The 13,256-nt window shown below is 42.6% G+C and overlaps 1 protein-coding gene across 2 annotated transcripts in view; it reads left to right on the top strand.

The window, feature by feature from the left end:
* Positions 1-11,909: 11,909 nt before the first annotated feature.
* KCTD1 (potassium channel tetramerization domain containing 1) overlaps positions 11,910-13,256 on the top strand; it is a 32,669-nt gene continuing 31,322 nt past the window's right edge. Inside the window, exons 1-2 of one of the 2 annotated variants that reach the window (XM_010166136.2) lie at positions 11,910-12,175; positions 12,685-12,863. In XM_010166136.2, the coding sequence (XP_010164438.1) occupies positions 12,700-12,863 (164 nt within the window). In that variant the 5' untranslated portion in view covers positions 11,910-12,175; positions 12,685-12,699. Of the gene's footprint in view, positions 12,176-12,678; positions 12,864-13,256 lie in introns of those variants that run through there. The other variant, XM_029084530.1, reaches the window with a different exon arrangement.

The following is a 13,256-nucleotide window of genomic DNA, read 5'->3' on the forward strand; positions in this document are numbered from 1 at the left end:
CCCCATGGTGATTTGTCTAGCTGTGGCAAGTGACAGTGCGTGTCCTGGGTTGTCTCACTTAACTTCTATATGTTTTAAAAATAAAATAAAGTAACTGTGCATTTTGTTTAGATTTAATTTTCTTGGTGAAGCTGCTGTTTGACTTTTTAATTTTGAGCTGTCCCTAGAATCATCTAATGATGTGATTCTCCTCTGTTGTTGGCTTCTGTATTATAACACAGCTCTATGTACTACCAGTTTATGTTAATGTGTCTTTATTTCTTGCTTTTCAGTTTTATTGAAATGTATTGTATGTTGGAGGCAATAAAAGCCAACAGCTGGAGAAAGTGAGACAGGCATTTCTTGTTGATTGACAAGCATAGGTTTTTCTGCTTCTTTAAACATTTTCAGGTCTTTTTGTTGTCCGAGCACTTGTGCTTTCTGTATTAGTAATGACCAGAGAAGCACAAACCAGGCTTAGAAGCAGACCATGCCATCCAAAGAAATGTATGATTTCAGCCACTATTTCAAGGTTATGTGCACAGTCTGTTGTGGTGTCAGGTCAAGTGAAAGCCTTTTAATATAAAATTAAGAATTTGCTGAGCTAGTTAGCAGAGGTCATTCTCACTACGACTAAATAGTGGATTGCTCCTTCACGAGGTTGGTGGTGGCAATGATGGCTTCTGTTAGCATATAGCACATGGTTATAGAGATTTGGGGTTAATCCACCCTTGTGGGCAAAAAATGCTAAAATTAGCTGCCAAATGGATGTTTTTATCATATGAGCTACAATGACTACTTGGGGAAATCCCTACAGGTCTGAAAACAATAATAATCAAAATTGTATTTCTTAGCCTTGGATCCTGAAGTATCTTTTATGCATAATGGAATCAAATGAACAAAATCTAAAATATGCTTTGTTCATATGCCATATGGTCGTTGTCTTGCCAAGCACTCTTCTTGCCTTCCAGAGCAAACTCCTGTGTTCTCCTTTCCTCAAATCCTGCTAACCAAAAAAAAAAAAATAATAATAAAAAAAAATAATTTGCCTTTTGACCCCCATAGTTATCTGCCTACCTTTTCCTTTTTCCCTTTCTCCCTTTGTCTCTGAATGCTTTCCCAGTTTTTAAGAAAACTTAAAACACCAGGAAAGAGGTAAAATGAACTAAAAACCTCATGTGCTACTGCATTGAAGGAACCTTTTGAATCTAACCACAGCTGTATTTAGCCTAATTCAGGACTTCAGCTCCTTCCTAACAGCCACCACAAAGCATACGTACTCCTCCAAGGGATTTAAAATCCAAAGATGGAAGATGGACAGATCTTGGTATGGGGTAGGGGTAGGGAAGTATCTTGGTCACTGTTGGTTTTCAGTTCAGGTCCTATGCACTGCATGGATAGCCCATGTCCAGAGCTACGTGGAGGCCCCAGTCATTGTGTGCTGCCTCCTATGTGTATTTTTACCAGGAGGCTGTTCCCTGTCCCTGCACTGGGAGCACCTGCGTGGTGTTATGCCACCTGTCCTGAGGTGTTAAGTAACCCACGTGCATTTTGAAATAGCTAATGATAATACGATTTCTTTCATGATAGTATTGGGGCTTTTTCATTCTCCTACTTGTTATGAAATCTGTAGGCTGTTAATTTTAATGGGAGTTACAAGAGGAGAGGAAAAAACTCCCAGCCAGCCCTGGAAATGCATGGGATCATGGTAGAGCCGAGTAAACGCTCCCTATTGCAATCCATCTTAACAAGGACTTCCAAAAAGCCTGTAATTTCAGTAAGTTCAGCTTTTACCCTTTCCTTGCACTGTCCTCCCTCTTGGCAGTCTTTGTCCCTCTGGTGGGTTTTCAGCCGACAATCATTTTTTTGAGAGAGAGGGTTATTGCTTTGCTAAGTTCAGCTTTGGAGACCTGCTGGGAGGGCGGGTGGATGGAGGAGAGGGGGAATACCCAGCAGTGACACAGGGCTCCTAAAAGTCAGTCCTTTTTGCCCATAGCGTTGTGTTGCATCGATACTGGAGCAAGGGTTGTATAATTTAAGATTACAATTTCACACCATATTTCTAATTCTCTACCAGCCTGAACCGTAACTGTCAAAATTGCAGTCTGTTTACAGCTTCATCATAAATTAGATAATCACAAATGTATGGCTTTAAAGCCCTTTTGTGCCTTTTTTCTGCAGTTAGGTTATAGATGAAGCTGTCTATTTGTTTTATAGTCTCATCTCATAATTACTAAGTGGACACAATGTCTTCAAAACTATGATTCTGTCTGAGAATATTTTATTATTGGTTGCTGCAAGGAACATCTGGAGAGTGCTTACAGCTCTTGTGTGTTACAGCATTTCAAAGACACGCTTTTATTGGATCCTTACAATTTGTCCCTTTACTTTTTCCTCTTCAAATGCCAGGAAGAGCTAATAGAGGCTTTCTTGTATTTTTCTTAAGCCTGGTAAGGTGGTTCCCAATACAAAATTCTTCAGATGATAGTCTGAAGGTGGGGTTTTTGTTGTTCACATGTTCAATCTGAAGCAAAGAATGTTCTGTTGTTATGTCCAAAAACACATCTTCTCTAGATGGGTCAGTATTATCTCTTTCTGCTCCTAGGCAAATGAATTAACCAAATTTTAAAAGTGCAAAGGAAAGCAGGCGGGTGGCTGATTCAAAGGGAGAGGCTATGTTTTTCATCACCACCCTTTCAAAGCCTCTCTGAATCAAAAGAACCATTGGATTGCGAAGGCAAGACCTATGCCACACCAGAAGCTCCCAGTTCAGCAATTTTCCCAGGGTAAAATTATAACTCATGTTTCCTCAGCACAGGCTGTAACTGGCAACGTTCCTTCTACTTCTAAGGGTGAAATTGCTGGGGGGTGAACAGACATCTAATGTGCCTCTAGAAGTTTTACAATGGGTGTTAGCCTCCCTTTGTGGAAAGGTAGATGTTCTTCTGGAACATACCCAAGGGCAGGTGCTATTCAAACTGTAGTGTAAATTAACTTCAAATAAGGCAGTACGGGCTTATTTTTGTTCAGTTTGTGAGGCAAATCTAAAGAATAAATACTCATTTCTCAAATTCTGACAGTTTATGATGATCTTCCAGTTATCCCACTGAAGTCTGCATTTTTATGGGTCTTAAAAATCTTCAGATATGAGTGCAATTCAAGATGTTAATCTTTATTCATGTACTACTGATAGGATCTTAACTTGCAAACAAAACAGACAGATTTTAGCAATGCTTGTTTTTTTGTGTTGCTTCTCACCAGAAGATTATCGGACAAATTGCAAACTTGGTCCAAGAAGAATGTAACCAGTTGGTTTCTTTCCCAATCAAATTTTGACACCATCTTTAAGGATTTGTTTAATTTTGCATTCAAATGTACCAGCATGGTTCTGGCAAACAGAAGTCCTTTCCTTCTAAACCCGGGAGGGAGTGGGGTTTTTTGTTCTTGTCCTTTTCTTATGTAAAGACTCTTACAAAATGTGCACAGAGTGCCTGCTAGAAGTGGATAAAAGGCAATGACACTTAAGTGAGAAATCTGACTAAAAATTACATTATTAATGTATCTCAAACTAAGAGGTGTCCACCTGGGAGCAGCTGGAAGATGGATTCCAGTGTTCAGAGCTCCCCTATGCCTTCTCATGACCCTTCCTGGCCCAAACCCCACATACAAGCATGGGGTGGAGACACCTGTCTTCACTGGTGCAGGAGATGACGTGGGATATCCTCTATCCCTCACGGAGGCATCAGAACTGTTGGCTGCTCTGTGCTGGGCTATTCCCAGCAACCAGGGAGAGCTGCCTGAGTAGCTACCTCTTTCAGGGAGGAGGTATGGGGTCTGGATGGAGCTCCAGAGTACGTAGGTATGTTATTCATAAAGACGATGTCAGGCCACACCTCTTGTAGCAGGGATGAAGTGGTCCAAGGTATTTGGATCCATGCTGCTCACTGGAATGAATTAAGCTTTGTATGGAGGAGAACTGGTCTGTCATCTCTGTCCTTTGCCAAAAGGTGAAACTCCCTTTGTGCGCTTGCTTTCCTGTGAAGTACAGGTAAATTCATGTTGTCTCTGCTACCTGAGGTTTGATAGAGGTAAGAGAAGAGAAGCGACCTATTTTTCCAGGTTTAAAGGAACGTAAATGAAACTGCCCTTGGGGCAGCAGAAGCAAAGACTTTTGTATCAGCTGTAGTGTTGTGGGCAGGACCGCCAGGCTGCTAAAGGCTCTTCAGACCTGGCAGCCTCTTTCCCAGAGACTGCTCATCTTTTTAATAGTGTTTCCTTTTTCTTTTTTATTTTTTTTTATTTATTTTTTGAAAAACTGTTCACAATGACAGGATCCCTTTTTGCCTGTGAGGAAAAAAAGAAAAGGCTGAGTGAAGGTCACTGAGATGTTTTACTATACACCTCATGAAATATTTTGAGCTGGTCATGTCTAGTTAGAGAAGGCTCAGGCGGGGAAGTTCCACTTCCTTTTGGTCACTCTTAAATCAATTTTATTGCTAGTTTGAGTAGAAGCTGGTGCAGAGCACACGTCAGAGCTCCTGGTGGAGCAAGTGGCCTGAAATGCCAGGTCCACCCCTGGCAGTCCACCCCTATCATAGGATGCCATTAGAAGCAGCACAGCAGGTCTGTTGACCTTTGGTCTAATGTCCTCCTGTGTCTAAACACTGCCTCCTCCAGCGTGGTTAAAAGGGGTGTTTTTGCCTGCTGCATCCTGGGGTAAACACCCTGTGATTATACAGTGTCGGGTGGGCAGTGGTGTGCTGTGCAGTAATTGAAAGCAGCTTTCAAATCCGGTTTTGCTTGTAAATTAAATTGTTGCTTTTCCTGAGCAAGAACCGAATCAGCAGCACGTCTGAAGACCGTAGAAGTCGTCTGCTTCCATTATGAAAGCCACAGTGACTAGTGGAAGTGTGTGTGGTTGGGAGTAGTGAATCTGGGCTGGACTTCTAAGTTATATATGGATTTTTATTTTTTTTTTAAGTAGTGCAGTGGGTTGGATATATGCAGAAGATCCTTGCATTATGGGCTTAAGTCAAGTCCTGTGTCAGCCACATTTACCATTTGCTTGACCAAAGCATAGAGGGTGTGCACAGCAAGAAACGGGTAGGCAGTGCAGAAGAGCAGAGCTTTACTTGCAGGGCCTGAAGGTAATAAATGGAAACATCTGTGCTGGCCTCAGCACTGCTTACCCAAAAAAGTAAGGGGCTGAGTTAATCTTCCATAAAGAGTACGAATTTATAGACTCTCTTGAGGGAAGTATTAAACTTTTGTCTGCAGCTTCAAGGCTTAGGGGAGTCTTCAGAGAAGTTTATAAGCACTTGAGAAGACACATCCTGTCTCATAAACTTGACCTTTTCCAAGTCTTGGACTCATCTTTACTGCCGTACTGGTATAAGCACAGGTCCTCATTTGACTCCTGCCCTTATCCCTAAATCCTTCTTCTCCAGTTAATTAGAGATTTTTCTTAAGCTTGCAGTGGCCAGTTTCTGATGAAGGTGTGGTTAGAGCTGTTCTGCTGAAGTTAGTTGTGTGCTGCAGACTTGGCTACTGGATACTGGGATTCTCAAAGCATCTTCAAGCTCTTGTCCAAGGGCATTTTTAACTATCCTGCCTCTCCAGGTAGGCAGCTCTCTCCATCCGGCACCAATACCTCACTTCCCTCAGCCCCTTGCCTTGCATTTGGTTCTCTGCACCTATGGCATCTATTCTAGGTCCTGATGAGCTCTGATGAAATCCCAGCAAGGCTCGTTTTACTGAGGAAATGCAACCACGGTAGCTCCAGCACTTGCAGGACTGAGCAGGTGTATGAGCTCAACAGCGCCGACATCTCAGTGGGGAGGCAGCTGTGAGCAGCCAGAGTGCGAGATGTGGAACAAGGGATGCCTGTCTTGAGGGGCCATATCAGTGCTCTGCCCCAGGGCTGGTGCCTGTGGGACAAGGAGGATGTAGCAGTTAAAATTGTCCTGTCAGGTAAGTGCTGCAGTCACCACTGCCATAGCCACTCTGGTGTGACAGGAGGTCTATCATCACCTTTGTAGGCTTGATCTGTATTTGGGATATCGCAGGATGTGGAAGACAGCCTAATGCAATTTGGAAACGTGTCCTGGCACCTCCAGGGAAGGGTTTCAGCCAAGGATTTGTTTCATGATAGCTTATACCTTACACCCTGGCTATGACGGGCCCCTCTGGGTGCATCTGTCCTCTCTCTCAGGCAGTCTCGTGGCATCCCCCTTTCTAAAATGCATCGCTACATGTATTTCTGCAAATAATACTGGGTGCTGCAAACATGGCACTGGTGGTGGGAGGAGTGAGCCAGTTCCTTGGTATAGCAGTAGGTCTTCTGCTGCACTTAGGTGCTTCAGCATCTCTCCAGAAAGCCTTCCTAATTTCTCAAGATCTCCATTGTATTTCATTGCCTCATATATGATAATTTGACCTTCTGTCACATGTTGACAGACATTCAGCATTTAAAAAGGTTGCCCAAGGAAGTTGTGGATGCCCCCTCCCTGGAAGTGTTCAAGGCCAGGCTGGATGAGGCTTTGAGCAACCTGGTCTAGTGGAAGGTGTCCCTGCTGATGGCAGGGGGGTTGGAACTAGACGGTCTTTAAGGTCCCTTCCAACCCAAACCATTCTATGATTCTATGAAAATGAGCCTTTTCCTACAGAGGTGTAAAATAATAATTCTAGTACTACCGCTGAGTCTCAGGGGAGCTGGTATCTCGGCTTACTGTGGCACTAAATTGCATCTGCTGGCATTTTGGGCCTGTCTCTCGTGCTGCACTCAAACACAATTGCTGCAGAGTTTTGCTTTATAAACATAACTCGTAATGTTCAGTCTCAGCAATCCTAAAGCTCGCAGCTGTGAGGGAAAAAGCGCTCGGATTATATTGATAAAAGGCAAAACATGACAGTGCAATCGCCACATTTTCACTGGGAAAAACGATGGACTATTTCTTTGTTTTGCAGACCAGTGACACCAGTACAGCCCAACCATCTCCTCAGAGAGCTACTGGCCATCAGTGTAAGGGTGAAGAAGCAGAAGAAAGGGTATGGATGTGCTCATGTGTAAAGACTTTTTGCCAGAGATCTGGGCAACTTCTTTGTGCGTATGGACTCTTCAGAGTGAAGGTGAAGAGAGAGTACTGTGATGGCACACACAGCTTAAGAGGCCAAAATGCAACTTGCCTGCTCCACGCTGTGCAGGTGGTCATCTTTGACCACCTTGCAGGGCTCTATCTGGGGGGTCAGCACAATCTGGTGTCATCTGTGGTTGCAGCATACCACGGCCATAGCCAGAGAATTCCACGTGAGGACGTTGCCAGCCCACAGAGGTACCCAGGGTGGGGCTTTTCCCTTCCAGCAGGATGAGTACTTGGGCTTCCTGGACACGTAGCTCTGTATCTCTACACACTTGCTACACCTTCCAGAAGTGCTGTTTGTACTGTACTGACATTGTTTATGTTGAATAAACGCTTTCTCCAGCCTTTTTGTTGTGGCAACTGTTTTTGCTGAATTGAAAAAAAAAGTGGGGGTTACTTGTTTAAGCATTGTGGTGAGACGTGATCGTGATTAGGTTTTTTAATCTTTATTGAAATGTTTGTTTTGAAAAAGTACATCCTCAAAATGGGAACACTTGTGCAGGAGCTGAATCTGAGAGTAGTCCTAGTGTTCCTGGTTAGGATATTGGGACCTGAATTGGGCCCGGTTCGAGTCCCAATATCCTAACCAGGAAAATTAGGACTTTAGGACTACTCCCACAAGCACCCCTAAGGATTAGCCTGCTGTTTATTTTGGAGTCAGGCGTGTAGCTGTTCATGACACTTAAGTGATTTCTGCTTTGGAGTGATGAAAATTGATTTGTGACTCCTGACTGTTTGGGTTCATTGTCCATACAGTGCATGTGTTCAGAGGTAGCTTTTCTGCTGGAGGTGGCTGATGTGGGTGTTGCCAGCTGTTCCTGGGCACCAAGCTTTTGTGAGGAGAAACACCTCTCTCATGGCTTGCTGTTGTGAAAAAATGATAATGACTACAGACAGATTTTGTGCTTTAGAATAAACTACTGCATGATTATTGTTTCTAATGTCTAGACGAGGTAAGACAAGCTTGTCACCTACTCAAAAAAAATCCAAGAGAGTCTGAAATATGTAACTTTGAATTTCTCAGCAGTGATAATTGCTTGGGCTGTGACAGGGAGCATCTGATAATTTTAGAATTTGATACAAAGGCTAGAGCTACAGTTCACTGAGTAGCATATATACACTTCTGCTTCAGCTGGGCTGGCTCACATGGAGTATGTTGGCTGTAATAACCCTAGCCAGCAATGTCTTGACCTGCAACCTAAAATGATGCCCACAGTCCAGTGAATGAGTCAAGTAGATGTTTTGTACTTGAATGTCAGTCCTCGAGTAAGTGATCTCAGGTTGTCTTGTAGTGGTAGGTTTTTGTCAAGGTTTCTGGCTTAAGAAAGGAACTGGAATGACTTTACTCAAGACCACAGTTTAAATAACACTTCTGAAACCACTGCTAATCATAGCAGTCTGAGTTAATATTTTGAGGGCAAGAGGAAGCCTCCTGTCTCTGATTTTTGTATGCTTAGCAGTGTGTTGTAATAACTCATGTTCTTCAGATATCTCTTATTTCTTCCACTTGATACCAGAAGATACTGTGTTTTTTCAACCCAGATATAAAGGCTTTTTCTTTAACACTATTCTTGAATGGAGTTGGGGAGAAGGTGGTATAGAACAAAAAGGCATGGAGTAGAAGAGATCTGAAAGTTCTCCTCCACGATCTTCAATCCCCTTTGGTAGAAAGACTTCTAAATCCTAAGGATTTTTGTAAATCCCAGGGAGGAGGAGTTCAGGCAGGGCTGCTTTTGCTTCTGTTGAGCCTAAGGGAAGGCTTGCCTAGAGTAGAAAATGAGAAGCAGGTTCAGATAATACCCAAAAGACCTGGGCATAACAACTCCTTGTTGAAAGACGTCTTCAAATATCAGCAAGAAAGTGGAGAAGCCCCAAACTGTCTAGACTTGGAGTGCCAAACTGGTCTAGTAGAGAAGTGGTTTTGTGCACTAAACGAAAACTGAAATGTTTTGTAAGACCTAAATGTCTTTAACCTGACGAGTCCATAGATTTTAGCACTTCTGAGTACATAGTTTCAGCAGTAAATTAGTTCTGATCTGAATTCAGAACTCATTATTTTTAAAAGTTGTTCAGAAAAAAATCTTTGAGTACTAAAAATGATAAATGCTTTACAGGGTATTTCAAGTATTTGGTCCACAGGAAGCATTGTAAAACCTGGGATTTCCTGCTCTTAATTTTTTGTAGGCTAAATATTCAAATAATTGAGAAGAAAAGGTACTAAGTGAAAAACAGACTGTTGCTAGACCAGGAAGGTCATTGTCCATTCCAGCCTGTGCCTGTGCTAGCTGTGCTTTGTGTCCCATTCATGAATAAAGTTGGTGTAGTTCCTGAGGCAGATGACAACCTCTGTGATCTCCTCTGTTCAGCCATGGCCAAGATATAAACCCTCCCTGAGTACAGGTCTCACCTGCTTGACACCAAGCACACCAAGGAAGGCTTCCAAACAGATTTTTTGATCATTTTTGTCATCAACTGTTCTAGATAGCTTGCTGCATCCCTTTGAGTTTAGTTTCTATGACTCCTTTCTTTCCTTCTAAAATTGTTTCTAAGGAATAGTAATTACATTAGATAGTAGAATTACACTATATACTATATACTATTCTATATAGTAGAATAGTAATTACATTAGATAGATAGAATTTACCAGCAGTGCCTTGTTCTAACTGCTTTTTACCTGAGCTTGTTCACTTCCATGTTTGCAGTAATCCAATGCAGGCAGCATATTTCTTTGAAGAGACTGTTTGCCCTGTGTTATCCTTTCCATAGCTGAACCAATACAGTAATTTAATTAATGCAATGATTTAACCTTGATCTATTAAACAGATGTCAGAGTGGTCTTAATGCCCTACCTATTGGATGGTGATCTTCTGTGCTGTGGCTGCACTAGTGGGTTGTGGCACATAAAAGAAACTGTTTTTTAAGCACCCGGTTTTATGAATCCCGTTTCTGCTTTAATTTCTCTGGGGTAACTGCAGTAAAAATACCATTGCCTAATTTCAAAGTGGTCTCCAAAACAGTAGTGATCTGGTTTTATCCAGGGAAATGTGCTTTGTGAGCTAAGACTGGAGCAAGGCTAGCACTATGGTATTTAGTATCTAAACACTGAGCAGATGGGCATTGTTTCTGGAGGCACAGTACATGCAGGTAACTTGAAGGGCGAGTGCTGAAAAGGAGGAGGGTGAAATAAGACAGAATAAGGTTGTATTATAAAGTGGTTTTATTTCTTGGGAGTTTTAGTAGGTAAACTGTGTAAATGGCAGCTTGGTCACATCTTGGTTTTGGTTCTGGTTCACTTTTCTTATGTTGTGGTTTGGTTTTGTTTTGTTTTGTTTTCTTCTTCCTTGTAAAAATGCCCACAGTCCTTCGACCTGTCTCCCATCCTGGTAATGGTGTTTATACTACACATTCTTCTACTGTTTCATGCAGCCAGCGCTATCACAGCTATGCTGAATGAGGTCCCAACCTAACTACAATATTAACCCTGCAAATCTGTTCATTTTCTCCTGAGCAGCCCCAGGCAGGGTATCCAGGAGAATGTGTCCAATTGAAAAACTATTACAGGCTTGGTGGTGCTGCAGTGTGCTAAATTGCAACGAGGCTGTGTTCTGCCAGAGAAGATCCTGCTAAGGGAGGTGGTGGTGTCTATCTCATACAAGTTACCAAATTTGCTTTTCATTTTAGTCTCAGTCTTTGTTAATGATTTTTTTTTTTTTTCAAACTGTTTGTCTGCTTTTAAGCAGTGAGATTGTTCCCTTCCTCCCACCCACTATTTTCCTCCTGCTAACTGTCCAACTTGTGGGGTTTTTCTCCCCTTCAGTTTGCATCACTCCTTACCTTCTTACTTTCCCCTTTCCAGCTGTTGTTTTTAATTTTTTCTTCATAATTTTACTAAATACCATACAGCAGATCAGTAGCATCTTGGGTGGTGGTTGTACCACATAGCATTTATAGCAGACATCAGGTTTGCATAGCGTGTGTACCTTATTTTGTCTGGACTTGTCTTCATTGCGCTGCAGGCACCTCCTCAAGCAATTGTAGTGATTAAGCGTGGTATTTCTGCAGATTTATATTAACTTCTGCTTATAAAGAAACAGAAGAGACCCAACCCTCTCCCCCAACATCTAAACTAGATGTTTTTCTTCATCCCCTTCGTTTTTATCAGTATTTGACCTAAGCTTGCTTTTGCGTATGAAAGAAAATTAGTTAAGTACCTTGTGGTTTATAGATGCCTTTTGTTACATATTACTTGGATTTATTGTGCAACATTGGCCTGTAAATCATTTCAGTTAGACATTTACCTGGCTCATGTTGCCTGCATGGTTTGAGTCTTTTAACAGCCATGAAAAATGGAGAAATGATGTTTTTGGCAGCGGCGGACTTTACTAGTCCAAATATGCTGTAACTCTCTCTCACGGCCGTGCTTTGCTTCTGCGAGGTTTGCTGCTGGGCTCTGTGGAGATGTTTACAAGGAGTCCTTTACCTTTTGCAGCTGAAAGACGTGTCGAAAGAACAAAGAGAGTTTTGTGATGAAGTGTATCTGACTTCTCGCTGCTTTGCTTACCTTTTAAATGTAAAACTTCGTAATTTGCAAGGGCTTTTAGTTCTCAGGGCATCCCTATGAGATTCCACCCTCTGCAGAGCTTTCCTTCAGTCAAAAGCGGGGTTGTCTCAAAACCGCTCTCGAATGCATTTCTATTTTAATCCCTGGCTTTGAATGCAGCCTGCCTTACTGGCTCCAGCACATCGCCCTGCCCTGCCCTGCCCCACCCGCCGCGCGCGCAGGCTGGGTCTGCTGTTTGCTGGCGCTACATCTCTGCCTTTGTGACTAAAAGTTGGTTTCATCAGCAAAGCATCGGCTCCCGCTCTGCTCTGGGAGCTCGCCTGCCTCGGGAAGCCGCTCAGACCTGCAGCCTATGCGGGGCACGCGAGGGCATCTGTCGCCATACGTATAACTTTTAAATGGAAAATGTCTTTCTCAAAGGCTGTCGATGTCCAGTGGTCTGCAGTCCATGAGCAGTTGACTAGTCCAGGTGTTTCTGCTTCTGTTTCCGTGCTATGTGAATTGGGAATTCGAGAGAAGAGTGTGCAGGATGGAGGAGTTGAGGGTTTGTATTTCTGTTCTGACTGTACGGCAGTGAAGGAGGGCTTGGGAAGGAACAGAAAGGCTACCTGGGGTCATCTTAATTAAGGAAAATAGTAATTGTTCTTGGTCTTTCTGTCTGCAACTCTTTCTGTCAGAGCCTTTTTCAGCTCTTAAATACAAGAATGACCTTTTTTTTGGTATGGATTGTCTGTCACAAGCAGTATTCAGGAAGAACTTGTTTTATTGAACGTAGTTTCTACTTTGTGGGTTTTATCACTGCATTTGCCCCACTTTACTTATTTAGAACGTAGCCAGTTAAGACTCTTGGAGCTGGATTGATTTTAAAAAATGCCAAATATTTGTCTGTGCTTTAATAAGATAAAAATCATAAGCTGAGACTATGAGACAGTGCTATTGACTCGAGACTGTGGGTTTCTGTGAGGTTTCTAAGGGGATCATTAACCCAGGTCTATCTCTTCACAGGACAGTCGGCCCAATATGTCAAGACCTCTGATCACTAGATCCCCTGCATCTCCATTGAACAATCAAGGCATCCCCACTCCAGCACAGCTCACAAAATCCAACGCACCAGTTCACATTGATGTGGGTGGGCACATGTATACCAGCAGCTTGGCCACGCTTACCAAATATCCTGATTCCAGGTAACTTTTAAAAGCTTGTTCTGCATGTCTTTGGCAATTCCTTTTATTCCATTTCATGCTTGGACGTCCTGGGGCTGTCTTAGAATGATAAATTTAGTTCCTTTTGTTTCAAAATTAAATTAGGTTTCTTTGTTCATAGGAGGTTAGAGACTGGCTTTTCTTTCCCTGCTCCACTGTGTTTCAGACTAATGGCACTTCTGCAAATTCCTATGTGTATGTACTGAAACGAAGCTGATGGTAAAGAGCATTTACTTTCTGCCACCTAGAATTCTGGGTTTATGCCAGGGTACCCGTTCTGTGGTTTATTACATTCAAAAACTGTAGCGATACCACATTTAAGTCCAAAGGTGGGGGTGTTGGGATATTTGTTTTGTTTCTTTTGGAACAGTAACC

Source organism: Antrostomus carolinensis, unplaced genomic scaffold (genome assembly GCF_000700745.2).
Source record: "Antrostomus carolinensis isolate BGI_N321 unplaced genomic scaffold, ASM70074v2 scaffold41674, whole genome shotgun sequence".
NCBI classification, from domain to species: Eukaryota; Metazoa; Chordata; class Aves; order Caprimulgiformes; family Caprimulgidae; genus Antrostomus; species Antrostomus carolinensis.